General features: G+C 42.0%; 1 protein-coding gene across 2 annotated transcripts in view; it reads right to left on the reverse strand.

Annotated features, from left to right (window-relative positions):
* Positions 1 to 3,702: 3,702 nt before the first annotated feature.
* Positions 3,703 to 25,149, reverse strand: part of HTR7 (5-hydroxytryptamine receptor 7) — an 85,058-nt gene continuing 63,611 nt past the window's right edge. The window contains exons 2-3 of one of the 2 annotated variants that reach the window (XM_029932210.1): positions 11,509 to 12,267; positions 3,703 to 5,372 (exon numbers count right to left, since the gene is read on the reverse strand). In XM_029932210.1, the coding sequence (XP_029788070.1) occupies positions 5,330 to 5,372; positions 11,509 to 12,267 (802 nt within the window). In that variant the 3' untranslated portion in view covers positions 3,703 to 5,329. Of the gene's footprint in view, positions 5,373 to 11,503; positions 12,268 to 25,149 lie in introns of both variants that reach the window. The other variant, XM_029932211.1, reaches the window with a different exon arrangement.

Below are 25,149 nucleotides of genomic sequence, written 5' to 3' on the forward strand. Positions count from 1 at the left end.
AAATTAAGACAAAACAGAGCTCTACTCTAGCATGCTCTCACCTGCTAAACAGTAGGGGCTTGTCCTAGATCGTCCGTGAGCTTCCTCTAGCTCTGTGGTGCACTGTGGGTACACTTACATCTCATTTTCCTATAGGTGACAAACTTTTATGTTCACAGAGGACTTTCTGCTGTCCAGTCGCTGCTCTCCACCATCTCTCCCACTGTGAGACTGTGTGGGTTTAAGGAATAAAGAGCATTTTAATAATAGCCCAATCAAAATGTAATTAAGAAAGGTAATTTGGCACCAAAATATTACATAATATACATCAAAGATAACATCTAGGTATTTTTACCATCGGCTACTTTGGATTCTCACTTCTCTCCTCCACTGAGATTTAAATGTTCATATCAATATATTGAAGTAGGCATTCTTTCTGAATCTCCCTGTATTTGCCTCATCATCACATATCTTGCGTTGGGTTTTAATCATTTGTGTAACATGAGGCTTCCTTGCTAGGTTTTTAGCCTCACAAGAATGGAGATCATCTTTATCTTACCACTAGGATCTAGAGTTCAGTCTCTGACATATTAATAAATATGTATTGGGGTGCCTGGGTGGCTCAGTTGGCTAAGTGTCTGATTTCAGCTCAGGTTGTGATCTCGTGGTTTGTGGGTGCAGGACCTGCGTGGGACTCTGTGCTAACATCTTGGAGCCAGGAACCTGCTTTGGATTCTGTGTCTCCCTCTCTCTCTTCTCCTCCCCTGCTTGCACTCTGTCTCTCTCCCTCTCAAAAAATGAATAAGGATTAAAAAACTAAATGTGTATTGGAATAAGTGAATGAATGGAAGAATGAATGAATCTCCTTGTGGTAGAACCATGGACTAGACTTTGATTTCTTTATAGCCTTGCGTATTTCTTGAATATTTGTCCATTACTTTTTTTTTGGTTCTATAATCTCTGAGCATAAATTTTATAGTTCGAACAGAACCTAAGATTTCCTGTGTGTTCAGAGAGCCACACTTACAATCTCTTTTAATTCCTTCAACTCAGCATTTTTAAATACCAAATCCCCAACAGACTTGTTATCTCCGAGTCTGCTTCTGATGGCCGTCAACCTCTCACTTTCTGCTTCAGATTAGCATAGTAAATTTTGCTTTTAGATTTTTTTTATTGATGATCATATCACGTATCTGCTGATTGTACTGCATAAGCAATACAAAAAATTATTTAGCCAGCAGGAGCTTAAAAAGCAAAGGATTTTAAGAAATTATTTTCTTCTCCAGAGAAAATGTAGACACAGCAACTTTAAAGAGAGATTCAGTTAAATCAACCTTTGTCTCTGAGAATTGGATTCCCAGGTCTGCTTCACACTGAATGTCTGACCGGGTTTTCCATTTTGGATCTAGACTGCCTGGATTACGTAAGAGAAGACATGACAAGTACTTCCGCCAGTGCATCCTCAGCACGCTGACCCCTGAAAGTGCTGGAACGGCTTCTCTGGGTGCTGGCAGGGACCATCTGGCTAGTTTCAACATAGGGGCCATAACACATACATGGCTCTGCTCTTCTAGTGCAGGAAATTAGGAAAAGCTTGCTCTCTTGACATGAGAAAAGCATGCAAAAGCAGCAGCACCTTGTAGCGGAGGGCCTGCCCTACGCTGCACACAGGAGACCTCACTTCCTGCCCTTTCTGTCCCACTCACGGAGCATGTCACTTGATCACACCAACTCTCCTCGACTGTCTCCTCCGAAAATTAAAAAGGATGCCAAGCAAATACTGGCCTTCTGCTCTCCCTCTACCTTCTTCCTTCTTTTGTCCTTCTTTCCTTCCTATTAAGAACTATTTATTACATGCAGCCTATATATGTTGCAACCACAATGCTAAGCGCTGGGCATGTTAGTGAGGAAAACAGATACGGTCCCTGCCCTTGAAGAATTACTAAATCATGATGAAGATATACATTAAGTAAATCTTTGAAAACATGAGGAATATTCTGGATAGAGGGAGCAAGCATGTGTCAAGGTCCTGGGATGGGAAACCTAGACTGTTTAAAAAATGAAAGGTTTACGGGGCGCTTAGGTGGCTCACTCTTGGTTTTGGCTCAGGCCATGATCTCCCAGCTTGTGAGTTTGAGCCCCAGGCTGGGCTCTGTGCTGACAGTAAGGAGCCTGCTTGGGAGTCTCTCTCTCTCTCTCTCTCTCTCTTCTTCTCTCTCTGTTTCTCCCTTGCTCACATGCTCTCTCTGTCTCTGTCTCTCTGTCCAAATTGGGAGTCTCTCTCTCTCTCTTCTCTCTCTGTCCCTCCCCTGCTCACATGCTCCCTCTCTCTCAAAATAAATAAATTTAAAAAATAAGTAACTATAAATAAATAATGCAGGATTTATAAACATTTCTATCCATTAAGTCAATGACTCAGTTGACTGTCAAAATGCTGCAAGGAAAATCCCTACCACCACCAGATGACAATTCAAACAAGCATTACAGTAGCATAAATTATCTGTAAAATGGTCTGACTTTTCTATTCATATTGTCCATATCATGCCTGGAATCAATGAATCTAATAAAACTCCATGGAAATAGGATCATCAGAAACAAATACAATCATCTTAAGCACATGGAACAGTGTTAGAGGCTTTATGAAAACAATTTCCAGGAAACCCAGGAACTCTAGGAGTGCCCCTGCTTTATATTTACACAGTAAAACTAAACCCTAAGGTAACACTCAGTTATAGGTCACATGTACTCACCTGCCCGAGCACCATTTCACAACACCAGCCTCACAGGGTGACGGCTAACACTCTTGAGTCAAGAGGTAAGTTCTAACAGTCATTCTCGCTGAACAGTCATGAAATATGTGTAAAGTGCTTATCTCAGCGATTTTCCCACTTCTTGGGTAAAACAAAAGCTGCACCTTTGGCACAAATGATGTCATGTGTGTAATGGTACAAAGTGTTTGATATTTCTCTCATTCTCTCTTGACTTCTAGTTTTCCCTTTCAATTGGCCCCCAGGCATGTAAAGCACATGTGACCAAAATAAAGCAGAGAGTTCAGTAACCAGGCATTCAAATCAGTCGTGATAAAGAGTTCATTTGAATAATGAAGGTCAAAATTTTTAAAATTAAAAGGGGCGCCTGAGTGACTCAGTCAGATGAGCGTCTAGGTTCAGCTCGGGTCATGATCTCATGGTCAGTGAATTCGAACCCTGCATCGGGTTCAGTGCTGACAGTTCAGAGCCTGGAGCCTCCTTCAGATTCTATGTTTCCCTCTCTTTCTGCTCCTCCCCTGCTCATGCTCTGTCTCTCAAAAATGAATCAATGTTAAAAATTTTTCTTTTAAAAATTAAACACACCCATTTGAGAACCTGAATCAATCCAGTTAACCATAAAGCCTTGTCTTGTGCCATGGCGCTTTCTAGGTGATACGGTGACGATCCGAGGAACATCTGCCTTCAGTCTGCTGGCACACTCCTGAAAAGTAAGGACTCGCCTTACCCACCTTGTTCCCTCGATGTCCACAGTGCTGAACATCACAGGAGCCCAATGAATGCCCAATAATCAAATCAAGGACCCAACAGTCATTCTTAAAAAAAATAAAAAGTGACAAGTGACATGCAGTGAATACAGACTGGCTTAACTACCTGTTAGGATTTTAGCAAAACCTACAAAGCTCGCCCTTCTGCGAGTCCACATACAGCAATATTCATGACAGCACGCCTTCAATTAAAAATCATTACTAAAGTTGCTTTATTACAGCTACAAATAAACTTTATTTGATGTGATGTAATAAAACATTTTCAAATTTAACAACATTTATCTGACCAGAATTAATCATTTAAATTATGAATGTAAGTATATACAGTCACTTTAGCAAATCTGTGGGTCAGGAATTTGCACAAGCTTTGTCTGAAGGGACGGTGCCCACCTCCCCTTCCAGACCCTTTGTGCCTGGTGAGATGCAATGTCAGTGAAAGCTGAAGAAATCTGTAATCCGTGTTGGAATTCCACATTTTCCTGGGAGAGGACAGCTACATTTCTTGTAGGAAAATAATTTTCTCTGTCAGTTCTCTTTTATCAAATGAAGGTCTGTGTTCATTTCTTCCCCTTGGAGGTACTCTTCTGATCCGCCATCTTCCTGTCTCATTACATATTAACTAGTACCATTAAAAAAATAATACCATCCACAAAGGGGCCTTTTCTGTTTCCTTACCTGCCCTTAATACCTACCGCTTTGGGAAGAGAGAGGGAAGAAGAACAGAACTGGCCAGGCACACATTTGATTTAGGATGACACAGAACACAAAAACGAACCCTCCTGAAGGAACGGAATGGGATTTTGAGCATTACCTCACACCATTCACTTTAATACAGTGCTGCTCACAAAGAATTAACATCTTGATACTCTGTCTCTGAAAGCATAACCTTTCATGGAAACCCCACTGTTCCCACACTTCTTCCCCCAAAGGACACAGTTATGGAGCAGCTCGTGAGCCCACTGCCTCTGTGAGAACCTGACAGCCCAAAGTTCTGTGCCAGTAACCATGGTGGAACACAGTACGGGTAGGTAGCACCCACTCTTCATCCGGGTACACAGCCTTCCTCTCAGAAGGAGTCCCCCTCATCTCTCAGGACCCTTCAGAAGTGTGAGTGCAAGAAAAAGCTCTATTCAGGTTTTATGATCCTCTCCATCCTGAGATCTGTTCCTGAGTTAAACCGTAACAATCAATGAGGTAACAAAGAAAAATACATTGGTGGGGAAGTCACAGGGACCCTGCAAAAAAGAAAAAGTGAAACTATTTGACAAAAGCTTTAACCAGACACTGCTCTGGGAAATCATTTATATTAGCTGATGACGAGATTCTGTTTTCTAACACAGACATGCAACATACTCAACACTACGCTTGCCACAGTTTGCTTGGAAAAACACCCTCTGTCCTACCACAACATACATTCTGTCTCGTGAGTGATTCCTGAATATTCACCACAATGCCTAGACTCGGAAGTATGGGAAGTGAGCGCTGGAACTTTCTTCCATTTGTACGGACTTGGACACACACAGCACCAGAGACTGTTTCCGTTCTGAGACTCAACTCTGTATGCTTTCCCGCGGAGCTGATCTGGCGGCCTTAAACTGAGAACTATTTTCATTGGCACACAAGAGCCACAGAAAAAGAGGAGAGGTCACCATCTCCCTCATAATACACGCTGTCCAAAAGATCACCCTGCTTGTCACGTTTCCGCCATTCCAGGAAAGGACGAAGCCACGCTCCATGCCACAGTCTCAGCAAATGACTGCACTGTTTCCACCTCTGTCTTGCCTGGTTATTTCATCTCTGCTATTCCACTTTTGATCATGAATCATGACTTTTTTTCCTACAGTAGTCCGAGTTTTGTCTATAAAAAGAAAGAGAGAGAGAGAAGACAAGAAAATGATTTAGCAGAACCGTAAATGTGAGTTTTCATTTTGTGGTGGGTGGATTCAATTTTTACAGCATTCAGTAATTTGAATCAGTTGTGGCTTCTAAGGGGGTAGATGAGTTTTTTCTAAAAGGAAAGAGAGAGTGCTGTGGCTCTTTTCATAAATTTTATAACTTCTATAAGTTGCCAGGGCCTTAATACATTTGCAAATCAGCCCCAGATAATCCATTTAGAAATTCACTTTGATAATACAGCTGCAGGTAAAGATGCCTCCACTCTCAAAACTCCCTGCAAAATACTGCTGTGCTCGCCCCACATGAAAAGAATAATGAGGTCCACTTAAGAGGAGTGTCCCTCCCTTCAAGCCTCGGAAGGTGATTTATAGAAAGGCACGTGTACAAAAGCCAGGAACCCCCATCTCCCTCATTCCTTCCTCTCGGATTTACAGAAGCGAAGAGGCATGAGTCACGGAGAAGTCTTGGCCAACAGCTGAGGACAAGACTCTTCTTGGTGCAGAGCCACGTTCTCCCCTAACCCTGTACCTTCAAAGGACTCCACTTACCAAACGCTACATGTGAGCTTGAGACCTAGGTCTATCGGGGTTTGGGGGCCTGGCAGTGCACCCCAGGCTTTGCCTCCCCATCTCATCGACAGTACCATTCTCACTTGGTTTTCAAGACGGGACAGATGGGTTTTTCCTGGTGACAGGATCAGTTTCTCCATAAGACATCATCTCTTGCTTTGTCCGTCACCTCACAGAATGGCGCCTCAAGAGAAGAGCCATGCTTCAGCTCAAACCCACAGCTCTGGGCTCCTGGGTTTGTGGGAAAAGACACTGGAAACAGACTGTGTCCCTGGTGATGCTCCACGCCTATTCTTACCCTGGGGCGTTGGCCAGTGCTCAACACAGAGGGGAGACTGCACTTCTCTGCAGCTCAGTGCAGCTCTACTCAATCCGTTTGTGAAATGGACTGAATCCCTCCAGTCCTCAAGCCTGTAGCACCATTTCCCAGGTCCCTTCCCTTACCACCCGCCTGCCAGTCAACTACCAAATTCTGTCTCAATGCCACCCTCCTAATATGGGTCCTTGTGGGAGGAGACCTCACTTTCACATTGCTCTCTTAACCCACTCCTGTCTCCTATTGTGAGCCCCATCTATACTGCAGTCCTGCTCTCACTCCTGCTCCAAAGTCTTCATCTCTGCCCCTCCCCACATTGCCCACCTAGCCCTGCCTGCTGACTTTCCCCAGCTTCCAGTACTGCTGCACCCCTGCCCCAGTTTCCCTGTCTACCTCCCTCCACATCTGTGCCCCTCTGTCCATACTGTCCCATCTGCTAGGAGTAGACTCAGCTTTACTCCCACCCCTGCAGTCCCTTCTTGTTAACGTCCTGCTCTTTATTCAAGGCCCACTCCAAATACCGCCTCCTTCCGATTTCTCCCTAAAACATTCCCCCAAGGCTTATTTTTCTTGTATACCCGCCTGTACGCTTGATGGTATCTGGTGCAGTGTGCATCTACTCAGAGTACAGACCAATATGTTAGAAAAAGCAAGAGAGGCCAGCTGCCCACCTTTCCTATTTAAATTTGTTTAAATGTTTATTTTTTTTGAGAGAGAGCACGCGCGTGCGCATGAGTGGGGGAGGGGCAGAGAGAGAGGGAGACACAGAATCCCAAGCAGGCTCCAGGCTCTGAGCTATGAGCACAGAGCCCGACATGGGGTTCGAACCCACAGACCACAAGATCATGACATGAGCCAAAGTTGGGCACTTGACTGAGTAAGCCATCCAGGCACTCCATCACCTTTCCTAAAGAGATATCTCAAAGTTAAAATGCAGGCCGCTGCAAAGCATGATGCAAACAAGCTGTTATTATTATTAACTGACGATTTAATAAAAATAAAAAGCCCAACAGTTAGTTAATGATGAGGAAAATACTACCATGGTGGAGGGAGGGTGTGTGTGCAGGAATCCCTGAAATAACAAAGTTTTTGTTTGCTTCTGCCGTTAAGGCAACGTCCCACCACGGACACCCAAAATTTCAGGGTCTTCCAGTTTCTGCTAGGATCCCTTTTGTTGTTGTTTTTTTGTTTGTGTTTGTGTTTGTTTTTATCACTGGTTTCCATAAGGAAACAGTAGAATCACCCTGAACTCCAAAGCTTCAGCACGGACCATGGGGCCGCAGATGGACAGAACTCATAACAGAAACCCAAGATGATTCTATCGCTCACCACTGCAATCAACACGGATAATAAAACTTTTTTGAAGAGAAAGACAATATGATCACCAAGAAGAAGGGAGAGGGGCAGGGGGAGCTACTTCAGAACAACTTCATGAAACTCCTTTATATGGAAGTATGTCATAAATTGCTTTTCCATATTGTTCACAATAATGGTGTCGAAGAACCAAACTTGTCACAACGTGACAATAACTGACGGCAATTCAAAGCAAATCCATAGATAAGGTTGTCAAATTAAAAAGAAAAACAGAGGATCCCTGCTTTCACATAATCACATTATCACACTTGGTTTTGTATTACCAGATTCGAATACTTGTGAAAAAGGGACAAAGGTTATAATTTAGAAGTGAATTAAAATTACCAGTGAAGCTCACAGAGCTTTTCTCTCTATCCACTCCCTACACCAAGGAAGATTCCCTAGTGCCTGTTGGGCTCCTGAGTCTCTTGTTACATTGATCAAGAAAAAGGGAAGAAAGGGGTAGATGTCTGGAAGTAGCAATACACAATCTAGTAGACTGTTTACACAGAGAAGGAAGGAAACTACTATGTAGGGGGGAAAAATAGAGCCAAGAAGGCAGAGTTAGAGGCATAAGTGAACGAAATTCGAACACAAGCAGCCAGAGAGGGAGGAAAGGGCTGGAGAGACTGGAGGGAGGAACCTTGAGTCTACAGGCTGGCCAACAAGTCTGGTTGCTGGAGGTCCCCACAGGTAGTGGGGACAAGGATCCCGAGAAGGTTTGCTGTGAGCTGGGGATTTGACACAAACCGTTGTTCCAGAAACTCCAGAAGAACTGTGAGTTGTTCTCACCACCATGTCCACGGCCAGCCTGGCCCACTGGACTGTGAGCGTCCGGAGCCAAAGCCTGCTCACTTACTCATCTTCCTGTCCCCTGACGTGCCTGGTGTCACCCTTTGCCTGCAGTAGGCCTCAAATGTTCCCGGAGAAAACCAGCCACTGGTGAGACTGGACTTCCAGCCTCTACCCCTGGATCAGTCTGTCTCTTTGACGATTCCTGTTCTCCTATTTACAGAGATTGAGTCAACGGCCTATGTCTGTCCATACTAGGGCTTTGCAACATCAACATGTCAGAATCGAGGGTGGGGTGGTTCTTTGCTGAGGGAGGCTGCCCTGCATTACAGGATGTTTAGCAGCACCCCCTGGATGCCAGTAGGTCCTCCCCTCCCCCAACTGTGACAACCAAAAATGTCTCTAGACACTGTCACATGTGCCCTGGGGGCAAAATCCCAGCTGGAATGGAAGAGCCTTCATAATTTAATCTCATTGTATTTTTCAGTTGTCATCTCCAAATCTTGCCGCACCCCAATGCTTAGCATCAGCCAGACTGTCCTTTGCATGAGGCCCCCTGCTGTCTTTAATTTCTACTCTGCTCTAGCTATAAATGCTTGACTACTTCCAGAGACGTACGCGAGCCCATGTCCTCCAAGGTCTTCCCTGATCAGGGTTAGGGTGAGCTCTGAGTTATGTTCCTCTGCTTTGAATCCTACAGCTTTTCCTGTTGCCACCTTTCTGTCATTCTTATTACAAAGAGGATGAGGGTGCATATGTGTATGTTTATGTTCGGTTTGTCCCATAGAAATTACGCAGGACAGGAGAGACATCAATGCATTTTCTGCATCCTTTTCAATATAGGGTAGAGTTATAAGAAAGAATTTAAAAAGGAGTCCTCACACATTGGATGGACTAGAAAGCTACCTGGTACAGATTTTTTAAATTAGCAGCTATTCCAACTCTTATTAGAAACTTCCTGACGTTGGGGAGCCTGGGTGAGTCAGTCAGTTGAGTGTCCAACACTTGATTTCAGGTCAAGTCATGATTTCATGGTTAGTGAGATCGAGCCCCACATCAGGCTCAGGGTTGAGAGTGCAGAGCCTGCTGGGGATTCTTTCTCTCCCTTCTCACTCTCTCTGCCTCTCTCCTCTCTCAAAATAAATAAATAAACTTAAAAAAAATTCCTGAAGTTAATGTATATTTAGGCCAGTCATTCCAAACGATTTTCAGATTCTGTAATTATAAATAAAATCAATCCCACTAAATCAAACAAAGAGATGTCATGAGAGGATAGTCATTTTCTTAGACCAGGGAGCAGCAAGCTATGACCTGTGGGCCAAACTCAGCTGGCTGCTTGTTTTTGTAGATAACGTTTTATTGGCAGAGGACCATGCTCATTTGGCTACTTACGTCTCTGACTGCTTTCTCACTGCAAAGGCAGAGAGGAGGAGTTTTAAGAGACCTACAGCTGGCAAAGCCTGACACACTTATCATCTTTTTCACAGTAAAAGCTCACTGACCTCTGTCTTAGACTAACTGGCAAACAATCTCCAAATAAAAAGCTAAAGCCCCAGAGGCAAATATGCTGTGTTGGTGAAGTCAGAGAACAGGCGGAGATCCTAGAGGTTTTCAGTCCCATTTGTGGAGGGGCTGGGGGCTGGGGGTGGGGTATCCTAGGTTTGGAGCCTCTGGCACTTCGGTGTCCTCCTGGAGCTGCGCTGCTCTTTTGGCACAGATGTTACACATACTACATATATTACATACATGTATATGTTGTCACATCTACTACATATAGGAATGTAATACATGAAGAGTTCACAGAAGTAAGATTCAGATGATGCACTAGCTTACTGGGGGCTGCCTTGGTCTCCAGCTTGGTTACCTCTTCTGCCAAATGAAGGGCCTGGACAAGACGGCGGCCCGTGGTTCTCTGGCTGCTCCCTTCCCCCCTCCCCCTTCACGGCCAACACTGCTCTGCTCTCTCTCTCTCTCACCAGCACCTTCCATCTTCTCACCCCAATCTCTTCGCCCTCATACAGCTTTCAAACAGGAGGATGTGGCCTCTGCCTCAAATTTATTTACTTTTTATTTTTAAATTTTTTAACGTTTTATTTATTTTTGAGACAGAGAGAGACAGAGCATGAGGGGGGGGGGGCGGGGAGCAGAGAGAGAGGGAGACACAGAATCTGAAGCAGGCTCCAGGTTCTGAGCTGTCAGCACAGAGCCCGACGCGGGGTTCAAACCCACGAACTGTGAGATCATGACCTGAGCCGAAACCAAATGCTTAACTGACTGAGCCACCCAGGCGCCCCTGAAGCAAAACTGTGGTGTGACCAGCTGACAGCCCTAATGAGCTCTATCGTCTCCTTCCACGTCTCCTTCTCTATCGTCTCTTTACACACCAAACTCACCAGGTGTGGGCTGCCGGTAAACAGCCACCTCCGAATCACAGCTGGCCCTCCGCAAATCCTCTTTCAGTTCCCAGCACCTACTGCAACTGCTTCTGGGAAGGTCACTGAGGCCTCCTAGACAGACTCAGCGCCATCACGGGTTCCCTCCTCCCCCGAGGGTGGGCAGCGCTTCCTAAAAGCTCTGCAGCCTTCAAGACTCGGCCTCATCCTGGCACGTTCCCCGGCTAACCGCTCTCTTGGTGCAGGCTGCTTCCCTGTAGCCTGTGTGAATTTGCTCCCTTTCTCAAACGCCTTTATCAGCGAAGGATGAGGTCATCAAAAAAGCTTTACTGGATGTCAGAGAAACAGCACTGAAAGCAATCATGTTACAAGCACAGGAGATCCGGGACATGATCTGGATGTTGTTTACGGGAAAGGGATGGGACACGGCACCTTCCCTGTCCATCACACCATGCAAGTCATCGACAGATCAGTCCCGTCTTCCAGTCCCGCAAAGTACCCGGCTCTGGCTTTGGGGATTGGGAATTCTGTTGAGGGGAGGCCTGGAGTCCACAGTACTCTCGATTCTAATCTGATCTGCTGGGTAGAGAATCGGCTAGCCCTCTGTGACATGCTTCGAGAAGTCCCGTCAAAGGGGTGGGGGGAGAAAAGGAAACCAGTGATAAATGACCTTACAGCACAAACTCGGCTCTCTCGGGCCTCTCGGCGAGCTTCAGGGCCTCATGCATGCCTGCGGCCGAGAGCTTGCGGTTGATATTCCGGTACTGGCACTGGAGCAGGCTGCGGTAGGTGGTCCTCAGGTCCCGGTTGAAGAAGGCATATATAAAAGGGTTAATGAGGGAGTTGGCGTAGCCCAGCCACAGAAATGTCCTCTCCACCCAGAGCGGGATGCAGCTGCAGGCGGTGCCGCAGATGAAGGGTCTGGCCGTGGAGAGGAGGAAAAACGGCAGCCAGCACACGGTGAAAGCCCCGACGATGATCCCCAGGGTGGTGGCTGCCTTCTGCTCCCTCTTAAAGATGGAGATGTTTTTCCTTTCGTGTTTGAGGAGTCTCGAGAGGTTGGCACACTCCTCCACCTCCTTCTGGAGCTTCACCATGCCGTTCAGGGAGATGACGCTGTCGGGCTCCGTGGGGCGAGGGAAGCCGGGGAACTTGTGCTTGGCGGCGCTCTTGCGGGCGGCCTTGTAGATCTGGTAGTACATGAAGAGCATGACGGACATGGGGATGTAAAACGCCACTGCCGTGGAGTAGATCGTGTAGCCGAAGTCCTGGCTGATCAAGCACACCTTGTCATCGTTGACGTTCTTGGCCCATCCGAAGAGCGGCGGTAACGTGATGGAGGCGGAAAGAAGCCAGACGGAGAGAATCATTTTGGCCATGCACTTCCCGTTCTGCCTCACCGGGTACGTGAGCGGCCTCGTGATCCCAAGGTACCTAGGTGAGAAGTGGAGAGGAACATGTGACTCTATGACCCCACTGAGCAGCGAGAAGCATCACCAGCCAGGTGCATCACCCAGCGGTTCCATTCCTCAGGACGGCCCTTCTAGGCAGGTGTCATTATTCCCATTTCACAGAGAGGTAAACTAAGGCTCCGAGATGTTACCTACTTCTTTCCCGACCTCGCAGTTAGCCAGAGGTACTGCCAGGGCTCAGCTGGGGAGCCCTCTACGACGACGCTAGGCCACGCTCTCCGTACACCTTGCAGCCTCTCCTACTCCACGCCGTCAATGAACCGAAGATTAAACGCCCACTGTCCCCCCACCCCCACTGCCACCGAAGTCAGCTGGGAACAAAATGTCAAGCCTGCCGTGGGATGTTGTGACACATCCTCACAAAGTAACCGAGGTCTACCACACTCTGATATTACACACCCACGGATCTCCTGGGCTGTCTTAATTCAGACAAGCTTTTAATTCATTTTAAATTCCCCTTTGCACTGTAGCGAAAGCATTTCCTAAAGATCACAGAGATTTGTGAGACATTAAGGAAATCCTAGAGTTTTGGAATGGAAAGTAGCAAGTGATCATTTTTTATGCCCAGAAAATTCGCACGCAAGAGCAATGTCAAAAGAACAAGCTATAAAATAAAAACGGCCTACCTCGTCTCTCCTCTCCTGAGAAGGATCACAAAAAAGGGGCACAACTCTGAAAAACATGAGGTAAAGCCAACGTTTTTTCCGTGCTTAGTTCTATATGGAGAATAAATATTTCTCCATCTCTGTTATCAAGGATTTCCAATGCAAAAGAGACTCAGCAAACAGAACATACACGGCAAGATGTTTTACCAAATGTTTAACGGTTTCCAGTTTACAAATTTGTTTTCTTCTCTGGATTTAAAGGCCTTAGCTTCTATTTGCAGAGGGGGAGGGGGATGCAAAGAGCACGTAAGAGCCAAGACAGGTAAAAGCAGGTCATTTTTCTTTAACTTCATGGGTGTTTATAAAAGATGCACTCTTCACACATGAAAAGGAAGGGCGGAGAGTCCTCAACTTAGCAACAGGTTATCTCCTGAAAGGGTCTCAGTTGGTAGGTTGAAATTTTAGAAATAATTGTTTTGTGGTAGACATTAGCCTCACGTTTTTGGCTTAAATTATCCCACAAAAGTCGAAACCATGCTTTCCCAATGAAAATCAGCATCACTGCAGCACTTATAACAAGTTAAAATTGAAATATCAGTAGAAAGGAACCCGCCATATTTGTTTATTCATCAAGAGTATTTATTCATTCCTTCCACAAATATTAATCAAGCTCTTTCCACATACCAGGTGCTGTCTTAAAAGTTGGGGACACGGCTGTGAATACAAGAGACAAAAATCTTGAATGCAGGCACTTGGGGAAATTGTGTTGGGTTGAACAGGAGGACTGAGCCTCGTGGAATATTGAAGGGACTTCTTGATTCTTTCCAAGGATTCGGGGGTCAGTGGCACAAGTTACACATTTCACAATCTCTAGGTCCCTTTCCCCGATAAAGCTAACCCACAAGCACTATCCCGAGGTTTATCAGGTAATCTTAGGACTAGGTTTTGGCTCTCAAACAGAATGAAGGATGAGAAAAACGAAGGATTTCCTGAGAAGGCAAGAATTAGAGCTGAAAAGGAAGGGAAAAGAGAAAATGAAGTAGGGAGCAAGGAAGGAAGAGGAGAAAGAGAGAGGAAGAAAGGGAATGTGGAGCAGATTTTGCCATTTGGACTTATCCGAAATTATCTGAGTTTTAAGCTGTGGGGAAAAAATTTTAGGACAATAAAAAATAAAAATAAAAGATAGATGAGGAAACCCCTGAAGAAAGGTGTTGGAACCAACTAGAAACATACGGTTAAGCTAATCCCTGCTCTAAGATGTTCCATTTAAAAATGAACATATATCTATTCATTGTTCAGGAATGAATGGTTCAGGTTTTTCCTGCTGTAACTGCTTTGCAGAGCTCTGTTTTCAGATCTCATATTTGCTATCAACTCCTGTGGATGTAGCCTTTTGGCGTCTTCCTTGTTTCCCAGCTCCCCCAGCAAGCCTTTGCCAGGACTTGGATTTTGATTATCTTCTCTCTTTGCCTGTAGCCACAGGCATAAGCTGCTTGTTCCCAAGCCTGGATCTAGCTTCCAGGATACCAACCCAGGCAAGACGTCCAACAGGAAGAGACCAGTTCCTACAGTTCCCCAGGTGGCCACCAGATGGCACTGTCAGACCATCTTACACCTACTTACTGGGGGGTTGGGATGTGGGTAGTTAGGGCCCGTGGGTGTTTACCAGAAGGAAGAAGTAGGATCACTCTCAACAAGAAAATTTATATTTTATCTGTGGGGTTATACAAAAAATCAGCAAGCCTGGAATCCACAGCCTTGTAGACTCCTATTGTTGAAGAAGTTGGTTGTTTTCCCTTCCATTCTTCCTACAGTCCTTACCTAAACAGGGAATTCTATCTTCAGGCTTAATTAAATTCAGCCTTTCTTCTACTCACATAAATAATATGGAATTCACAAAGATTATCCCTGAGAGACTGAGTACCAAGAACATCTCACAATATTAAATAATCTCATAAGCACAGCATGCTTATTTATTCTAATATACCTAATTTGACTTACATGGAGGTCAGCCCACATTTGGTCCTTCCTGGATGTACAAATTATATTCCATAAATTCCTATTTTAGACTCCATTCTCAAGTCATGTCCTATGGTAAGGCAATTATATTTACTTTTTTAGTCTCCTGGGTACCACCTGGTGAGACATTTGAAGGCTAAAATCCACCAAAAAATGATTTAAAAATATGTTTGAGTGCTCATTAAAGTGTCTGGAAATAAAATAAATAAACAAAAGTCAATAGTTTTTTTAAAATCAATTATGAGAAACACTATGAAAGGAAATAACTCTATTCAAGACAACAATCAACTAAAATATCTAGTTAAATGTTTTAAATGCCAGAGTCTATATGAAGAACACATAAAATGCTACTGAAAGGTCTAAGAGAATGCCTGAATCCAAAGGGACATTTTAAAAAACTAAAACCCAGTATTATGAAAGAGCCAATATTCCCTTGATTTTACAACTATATGTAAATTTACAAAAAATATATATATACAAAGTATATACACACATACACACACACACACACACACACACACACACACACACAGAAAATATAATTATACAATAATATTATACAATCCTACTTGAAATTTCCAGCAGGGCTTTTCTTAATTTCACCAAATGATTTTTACATTCATCAAATAAATATGGAAAAAGAAAAATCTAGAAAAGAAGAACATTGAAGGGATACTTATTTCATAAAAAAAAAAAAGTGTAAGGCCTGGGCACCCGGGTGGCTCAGTCTGACCTCGGCTCAGGTCATGATCTCAGGGTTTGTGGATTAGAGCCCTGCATCAGGCTCACTGCGGTCAGCACAGAGCCCACTTCGGACCCTCTGTCCACCTCTCACTCTGCCCCTCCACCATTCCTGCTCTCTCTCTCTCTCTCTCTCAAAAATAAAACAAGGAAAAAAATAGTGTAAAGCCACAGAAACAAAACACAGTAATAATTATTCAGAAATAGACAGGTCAATTGAACAGAACAGAGCCCAGAAGAGATTCAAATATATAAGGGAATAATGCAAGGAAATGAGTGACTTTAAAACAGTGGGAAATTAGGTATGTACTCTTGAAGTCTGACGACTGACTAGCAATGGGGGTAAGTAAAAATAAAACTGGCTTATCTTTCTCCTTATTCAAAAATAAATCCCAGATGGATCAAAGATTATCATGTAAAAAACTTAAACTCTAAGGCTACTATGAGGAAATATGGGTATTTCTGCAATCCTGGAAGGACAATCATCATTCCTAAGTATGATACCAAAGCGTAAAACTATAAAGTGACACAGTGAGAAATTTTTGACAAAAATTTTATTTACAAAAATAAAAACAAGTGACATTTACTTTAAGTTAAAAATTACTGTGTGTGGAATTAAAAGTCAAATGACAGGGGCACCTGGGTGGCTCAGTCGGTTAAGTGTCTGGCTTCAGCTCAGGTCATGATCTCACGGTTTGTGGGTTCGAGCCCCGTGTCGGGCTCTGTGCTGACAGCTAGCTCAGAGCCTGGAGCCTATTTTGGATTCTGTGTCTCCCTCTCTCTCTGACTCTCCCCTGCTCATGCTGTCTCTCTCTGTCTCTCAAAAATAAAATAAAATAAAAAAACATAAAAAAAGATTTTTTAAAAAGTCAAATGACAAACTTGGAGTCCAAATAACAATAACTCAATATTCACAGATCTCTTACAGGCCAATGAGAAAAAGGCAAAACCATCCCAATAAAGATATTGAAGCAGTTAAACAAAGAAGAAATAGGGATATCCAACAAGCACTTGGAAATATGTACAATTTCATTCATAATCAAAGAGATGCAAATTTTTAAATGACAGAATTTTTGACCATTTGTCAATTTTTAAGAAAGACAAAATCCAATATTGAGAAAGTGTGAAAAACAAGCACGCTGTCATTTTGCTAGTAGGAGTTGTAACTGAGATAACCATTCTGGAGGGCAGTCTGGGAACTGACGTTCATCAGTATTTACCTTTAGGCTCAGCCATCAGGCTTCCAGGAATTTAAGAATATAACTGTACAAGTGCAAAGTGATAAATGTGCAAGAAGGTAAACTAAACACATAACAGAGAGGGGGAAGTTGCAGTATAAATATCAATAGGAGGTTAGTTACATTAGGGTACATGCATGCAGGTACAGATACAGATGTAATTATGGACGTTTACTGTAACCATTAAAAATTATGAGGTTCTTACTATTTACTGACATGAAAGCACATAAAAGTGGATAGAAAACAATGTCTAGCCCTAAAAGACAAGAGCATCATACATTTTACTAATTTATTTTTATGTAAAACTAGAGGTTTGTATGAGTGAGTGTGTCTGTGTGTGTAGACTGAGTTGTCTAGAAGAAATTCTACCAAATATAAATGGCACTGTTATTTGAGTTATGGAAATTTGAGTAGTTTTAATAATTTTTCCTTTTCTTCTTTCTTTTTTCTTTCTTTCTTTCTTTCTTTTTTTTTTTTTTTTTTTGAGAGCGAGCAAGAGTGCACATTTGAGCAGGAGAGGGGCAGGAAGGAGGAGAAGGAGAGAGAGGGAGAGAATCTCAACCACGCTCCACACCTAGAATGAAGCCTGACCTGGGGCTTGATCCCACCACTGTGAGATCAAGACCTGAGCAGAAATCAAGAGCAGCTGAGTCACCCAGGTGCCCCTCTTTGTATCTTCTATGCTAAATTTTTGTTAACTGTATAGAAAGAAAGAGAGAGAGAGAACATTTTGATTCTGAGGATACAATAAAACATTAAGGAGGATTCTGTGATTCCTAAGTCACCTAAGTGATTTTGGCAATACAGAAGACCTGGTTCATAAAATCTTTAAAAAGCTGATAATTAAATCTTAGATTCTGTTATTTGATTAGCTTTCCATAAGTGTTTTATTACATTCATAAATTCACACAAAGGAAACAGAACTCACTGGCATTTATATACATAATTAGTATATAAAGTAATAGTGGCATTCAGGAAGGGTTTGTCCAAATTATACATTCATTATCCCAAATTTTGTACAGTATAAGTCTTACCTTTGGTGAGAGGGGACAAGGCAATCTAGATTGATTCTGAATATTCCCTAATATGCATGCTTAATATTTGTCACACTACCTTTTATGGTACCTTACTCATGCTCACTGTTAATTACAAAGCAGGGCGCTTATAAGGCCTTCAGAATTTAACTTTAAAATGTACACAAATGTAAAAATAAAGTAAATCTCAGAGACAAAGGCACCAAAGTATGATATAATTAGGACATGTATGCAACTCACAATAGGGGCTCTATTAAGGAACGGGGTTGTAGAACAAGAGGGTTAGGGAGTTACAATCTAGGGAGGGGGGCTAGAAAACAAATGAACTCTGCTTCCTGTCTTCCACTCTCACTGTATAGAAATTATAGATAATGGTTCTTCAATTAAATGGCTTCTCCTGAGTTTTGCTGCTATAGAATAATAATTTAGGGGGTAAAAGAAACAAGAGAGAACTACCCTTTGGGGAATGTTAGGCTTAAAAAAGTTTTGCACACTGAGAACACCATCTCCCTGAGAACTTTCCTAACACGTGAGATGCACAGGCATCTCCAGCCTGTCTCAGTGGTTCCCAAAGTGGTCAAAATACCAGAATCGCGGAGAAGCTTTTGAAACACACAGATTCCCAGATCGCCATCCCCAGATTCTCTCCTTTCCTTCCTTCCTTCCTTCCGTCCTTTCTTTCTTTCATTCTAACTTTTTTTAAAGTTTATTTATTTTTGAGAGAGAGAGCGAGACACAGAGTGTGAGCAGGGGAAGGGTAGAGAGAGGAAAACACAGACTCTGAAGCAGGCTCCAGGCTCTGAGCTGCTCAAACTCTGAAGGGCAAGTTCATGACCTGAGTCAAAGTCAAACGCTTAACTGACCAAGCCGCCCAGGTGCCCCAACAGAGATTCGCTTAGAAGTTCTGGAGGGCCAAGGCTTTTTTGTGTTTAGGGATATTGTGTTCTTTATCCCATGCGGTGCTGTCAGAGGAACCGACCCTTGTTCAAGTACAGACTACTCTTGCTGTATGAAGGACTTTACCTCTGCTTTACATACTTCATCTTAATGGTCTGCTTCCAGTTTGGCCCAGCAAAGCATCATGAGTCACATCTCCATTATGCCAGCTATCAGTTCGGGCTCCCAGTTGTGTGCTATGTGCAAGTGAGACCAGCATGGTGTTTGTGTCTTAATGAAGTTGCAGATTTTTTTTTAATGTACAGTATACAGCAGGGTTTAGCAAACCTTTCTGACAATAAGAAATAAAACCAAATATTTCTTATAATAAGAAATATATTTTTCACAGTCACTCAGTACACAGGGACTTATGTATATAAATAAGAAGTTGAAGCATACATATGTATATATATATATGTAGGTATACAGACACAGATATGTATATATTTATGTATATGAAATTGAAACAAGAGTTTCACAATAGCAACTTACTATTATAATTTGCAATTCAGAAGTCTCCTCTATGCTATTCTACTGTCTGCAGCATGTCTCTGTCTTTCAAATGTTGGTCTTAATGCACTCAATTGATTTCATGACCCAATAATAGATCATGACCCAAAGTTTAAAAATTACTGGCCTTCAATAAACATATGGAAAGGTGTTAAATATCATGAGTCATGAGGGGAAATGGAAATTAAAAGCACACTGAGATACCGCCAACACCCGCCAGAATGGTTACAATTAAAAACGATGATGACATTGATGATAAAAATTGCAGTGCTAAGTGTTATGTGAAGACAGGAAGCAAGTGTCATTCTCATACATTGCTGGTGGGCGTATAAATGATGCAGTAACTTTGGGAAACTATTTTTTAACATCTATTAAAGCTGAGAATGTATATATATATTTCACATAAAGCTTATATATAAACATACGATATATATAATCTCCAGCAATTCTTCTAAGTATACTACGAGCATTCATCCAAACTCCAAAATACATGGATAAGACTGTTCATAGCAGCACTAATGGTAAGAGCCCCAAATGAAACCAACCCATTCCACAAGAATAAAATAAATACAATTCTACACTAGTATAATGGGTACAGAAATTGTGGTAGAGTTACACAATAAATTCTATAAAACTACAAGAGTGAACCAACTACTGCTTAAGGCACCAACATGAATGATTCTCACAAAGATAATACTGAGCTAAAACAGCCAAAAAGAAAAAAAACCACACAGTTCAACAACAGGCAAACTAACCTACCTTGCTGGACACAAGAATTGCGGTTACCTGGAGGGGACAGGGGATGTTAGCGAGTGAAAGGGAGCCTACGGGAAATTGAGAGTTCTGGAAATGTTGTTTCCTTATCTGGGTGTGTTACATAAGTACATTCGCTCTGTAGAAATTTGGTGAGCTGCGCATCACGATTCTGCAGTGTTGGGAATGTAAATAAATAAGGTTAACATTAAAAAGTAAAAGTAAAATTTTAAGATCACATCAAACTTACCATTGGCCATTCACCTATACATTGACCTGTTTTCTAAAACCGCAGTTCTAATGCGGCTCCACTACACTTTGAAACCATTCTCATCAGTGTTTCCAGACTGTAACTACAGTCAGGACCAGCAAACATTCTAGACTCCCCATTGTGGCCCCAGGATTGAGGAAGAAAACTGGGCAGAGGAGAGGGGGTGGGGAAAAACACCAAAAAACCCAATAAAATTTGGAAACAGAATAACAAAAGCTTCCTCTTCGAAAAAGTAAATTATAAAGTAAGAAATGATAGTTTCCCTGTAGGGAGGAAATCAGGCAATTAAAATAAAGCACTTTACTTAAAGCTGAAGTACTTTTTAAAAATTCATATACTGTATTGGTTTACTGTTGTTACATAATTAATTACCACAATTGAGTGGCTTAAAAGAACACCAAATCAGTAGGTGTTCTCACGGTTCTGCAGGTCGAGAGTCTGGACACAGCTCCACTGGGTTCTCCACTCAGGGTCTCACGCGGCAGAACTCCAGGTGCTGGCTGGGGTTGAGGTGTCACGTGAGGAGAACTCTTGCAAGCGGACATGCCTGTTGGCTGAGTTCACTTCGCGGCTGCTGCGGGCTCATCAAAGTTGCATCTTCCAGGCCAGCAGGAAAGCACCCACTACGTGTCTCAGTCCCTCTGCCTCTCTGCAAAGAGCTCGCCTGATTAGGTCAGACCCACTGACACTGAAGGTGAACAAATTATCCAGGGCCTACACACAAGGAAAAGAGAACCTCAGGGCCACCTTACAATTCTGCCTGCCACTGATACTCAGTGAGAACAGAAGCCAAGGATACAGAAAGTTTTCCACCAAGTGAGCTCAACAGAGACCTATTTGCTCCCTACTGAAGCTGACACAGACCTTCCAGGGAGCCTAATCCTGTATGTACTCTATCGTAAGGCAATTGTTTTCTGCTCAAGTTTTCCATCATTCAATGCAAAACAAAACAAAACAAAAAATTGCAAAACAGAAGTTTCTCTTACTGTCAACTCAATTTTTAGCTACCTAATATGTAACACTCTTAGTCAAAAACTATCAATTTTAGATAATTACATAAAGTCATGAAAATAAATAATGCAAGAGAGTAATAGTGACCCCTGAATTATACTTGATATTTAATCACTTCAGTTGTATCTGAACTTACACTAACATCTGAATTTTCCCACCAAAGAATTTTATTCCTCAGAAAAAGAAAGAAATGTAAGGGTAAAGAGTGAGTCAAAATTTTACCAACAACAATAAAACAAAGGAATGGCATAAAACTTTACTTAAAACTTCAAAAGAGTGCCGGTAGGGAAAAAAATATTTTGTTTTATGATAGTACTAAGTGGCTTCTAAGCCCACACTACCCTGCAGAAGCAGTATTGAAGAAAGAGGGTAAGAGTAAAATTCTTAAATTTCTAACTAGTATTACTTGCAGTAAATTGAGGTGACAAGGAGCCAGTCTAAGGTAAAGCCATGAAAAACCATCAAGAAGAGAAGCGCGAACATATCATTTTAGCAAAGGGGAGAAGGGGCACCAAACTGTGTTACCTTTCAAGGCCCTGAGATTGAAATGGGAGATACACCAAGGTCCGTAAGGTGGGTAAGTCCTTAGCATAGTGGGATGTGCTCTGATACGGACATTTTAATAAGGATTCAGAATAAAGAACAGTCCTCCACTAAGGGCTATTCATTCAGCTGAAGTAAAGTCCACTCCCTTTCTCTCCCCCAACTCTCCCCCCCACACCCCAGGCTATAGGAAAGTAGATACAATAATTAAGTAGCTTAAAGGGAGGAAAATAACTGATATCAAATAAGGCAGAACGTCCAGGTGAATTCAACTACACAAGGTCAGAAGAAACATTAAGATTTAAATAACTCATGTTACGAATGAGCCAAATGGGGAAAAAATGTTATAGCAACTATACAAACATACTACAATAATAGCAGTGGAAGAAGAAAGCAAGAGAACACATAAGACTGTTGAAAACCCAAATTAAAAAGAAAACACACCCTTATATTAGAAGCAGTCTTCTTACAAACACTTTTCATTAAAAAAGGACCTCAACAATACAGCTGACCTTTGAACTATACAGGGGTTGGGGCACTGTCCCCCCGCCACAGAAAATCCATATTAACATTTGACTCCCCCAAAACTTAATTACTAATAGCCTACTGTTGACCAGAATAACATAAAGAGTTGGTCAGCACATATTTTTTTTATGTAATATGTATTATACACTGTATTCCTATAAAGTAAGCTAGAGAAAGTAAAATGTTAGGAGAATATCATAAGACAGAGAAACTACACTTACAGTACTGTACTCTTAATTTTTAAAAACCCACGTATAAGTGGACCCATGCAGTTCAAACCAGTGTTGTTCAAGGGTCACATATATACATAATCTCTAGAGCAGGAACTCAAAGATGCAATGTTGAAACAGCAGAAAGACACAGAAAAAAAGACTATAGAGTTAAGAAAATAAGTGGCGGTCAAAACACCACCAGTTCATATCTAACAGATAAATCAGAAGCAGCTAAGAATAGAATAAACACACTTGAAAAGCAAATCAATGGCATGAAATGAAGGCTGGAGGTAAATATAACAATGCAGAGGGAAAAATTTATTCATGCAATCAGAAGATGATAGACAAGGAGGACACACAAATATAATACAACATAAGGATAACACATGCTCCCAAAGAAACAAAAGAACCCAACAAACAAAATGACAACAACAAAATGTAAATAGAGGTGCAAAATATAAAAAGTACACAGAGATACAATATAGGATATTTTCCTTAAATCCATGAAAGAGGTTAATATTATCATCAGAGGGACACACAACACAGCTGGAAAAAATGACAGAGAATTATCATCAACAAGACCTATCCAGGTGAAGTTACTGAACTTCAAGACATGGAAAGATGCGGGGTATCTGAGGGGCTCAGTCGCTCAGGTTATGATCTTGTGGTTGGTGAGATGGAACCCCACATCAGGCTCCATGCTGACAGTGCACAGAGCCTGCCTGGGATTTTCTCTCTCTTCCTCTCTCTTTCTCTGCCCCTCCCCGCTCATACTTGCTCTCTCTCAAAATAAATAAGTAAACTTAAAAAAATAACAAAAAGAAACAAATAAAGACATGGAAAGATGTATGCAGGCATCTACAATGAAAAAAGGAATCAAGAAATGTCTGAAGTGAAAACAATCAGGCTAATTGAAGCAACATCATTCCATAGTGGAACATAACACAAAAATATCTAGAAAGATGTAAATGTGCAATAACATTATACCTGTTATTTAAGGTTATAAAGTCAACAAGCAGACATTCGCAAACATGAAAGAATTTGGGGAATACAGTCCTCATAAATCTTTTCGGGAGACAGGGGAAAAAATTCATCCAACCAGAAGATGAATCAAAATGAAGAGCTTAGAACCAAAGAAACCATGATTTTCACTGAACCTGTTTAAACGCAGAACAAACACCTGTAGGAATTATATTAGAAAACCAGAAAGTCAACTTCACAAAGTAAAAATAACACAGCCACAAGAATCAGGAGCAGAGGAAAGTAGTGTGGAATACAGTGTTAGAAGACTGATCACTTCAACTTTTGTAGTAAGAAACAACTAATACTATCTATAAAATTTTAACATATAGTTTACATAAATCCAACTTTTTGATGGTTGCATATTTTTCCATTATCTTCATGTAATCTTTTAGGAACTAACAGCTCCAAAATTAATAGCCCTTACTTCAGGTTTTTACTTCCTTCATTTAAATTTTATTTTTCTTTTACATTCAAGTGAACTTTGTTTTAAGACTTTGTTAGAATAACATATATAATGTCAGCCAACAAGTCAGCCATTCTACTAAGTGAATGGCAGCATAAAGAGACCTCAAAACGATAACTCACTAAACGTTAGCATGTTTTTGGTCTGCACAGGGAAAGTTTAGATGATTTGCTCCTTTCTTGTGTTTTTTATAATTGCTTGAAATCTTTATGATGAGCATATATAATTTTCACAAAATTAAGCTATTTCTCTAAAATAATAAAAGGCCTTTTTAAAAAAAAAAGAAATACGGTTTCAGCCAGTAATTTCATTCACTTGCCAGTTGGTCCTTCTTTTAGATCTCTCTATAAACTTAGCAAGTTTGGGATTAGCTGCTGATTTAAGCCATACTTGGTGTCTCAGAAAATTGTGCAAATTATCTTTACACTATAAGTTCTCATTAACTTCTTGAAATGTCAAGTACATCTTGGGAGGAAGCCAGTTCTCGGCATCTTAACAGTCTAATCTCCTAATGAGCTGTGGTGGACTACAGGGAGCTACATATTCTTTGCCATCCTGTCTTTGAGAGGTAAACTCTTCCCCTTTTCTTTATTCTGGGCTAGGCTTGTGACTCATCTTTACCAGCAGAGAGTGACATGTGACTTCTGAGGCTGAGCCTTAAAAGATCTGTGGCTTCCACCTTCATAGCTTGGAAAGCTCCCTCTTGGAAGCCCACCATGCTTCCAGGAAGCCCAAGCTAAGCATGTTAAGAAGGAGAGCACTGTGCAGAGGAACACTGAGGAGTCAGACATGTGGAGAAAGCTTTCTTGGATGTTTCAGTCTGGCCCAGACACCAGCCGGGTGTGACCAAATAAATAATGAGGTCGTTTTGTGTCAATGAACCACTCATAACTCCTGACCACAGAATTAGGAACAATAATCAATAAAATAAAGTGACAGGGTGGTTTCTCATGCAACAAT

This window comes from Suricata suricatta, chromosome 2 (genome assembly GCF_006229205.1).
Source record: "Suricata suricatta isolate VVHF042 chromosome 2, meerkat_22Aug2017_6uvM2_HiC, whole genome shotgun sequence".
NCBI lineage: Eukaryota > Metazoa > Chordata > Mammalia > Carnivora > Herpestidae > Suricata > Suricata suricatta.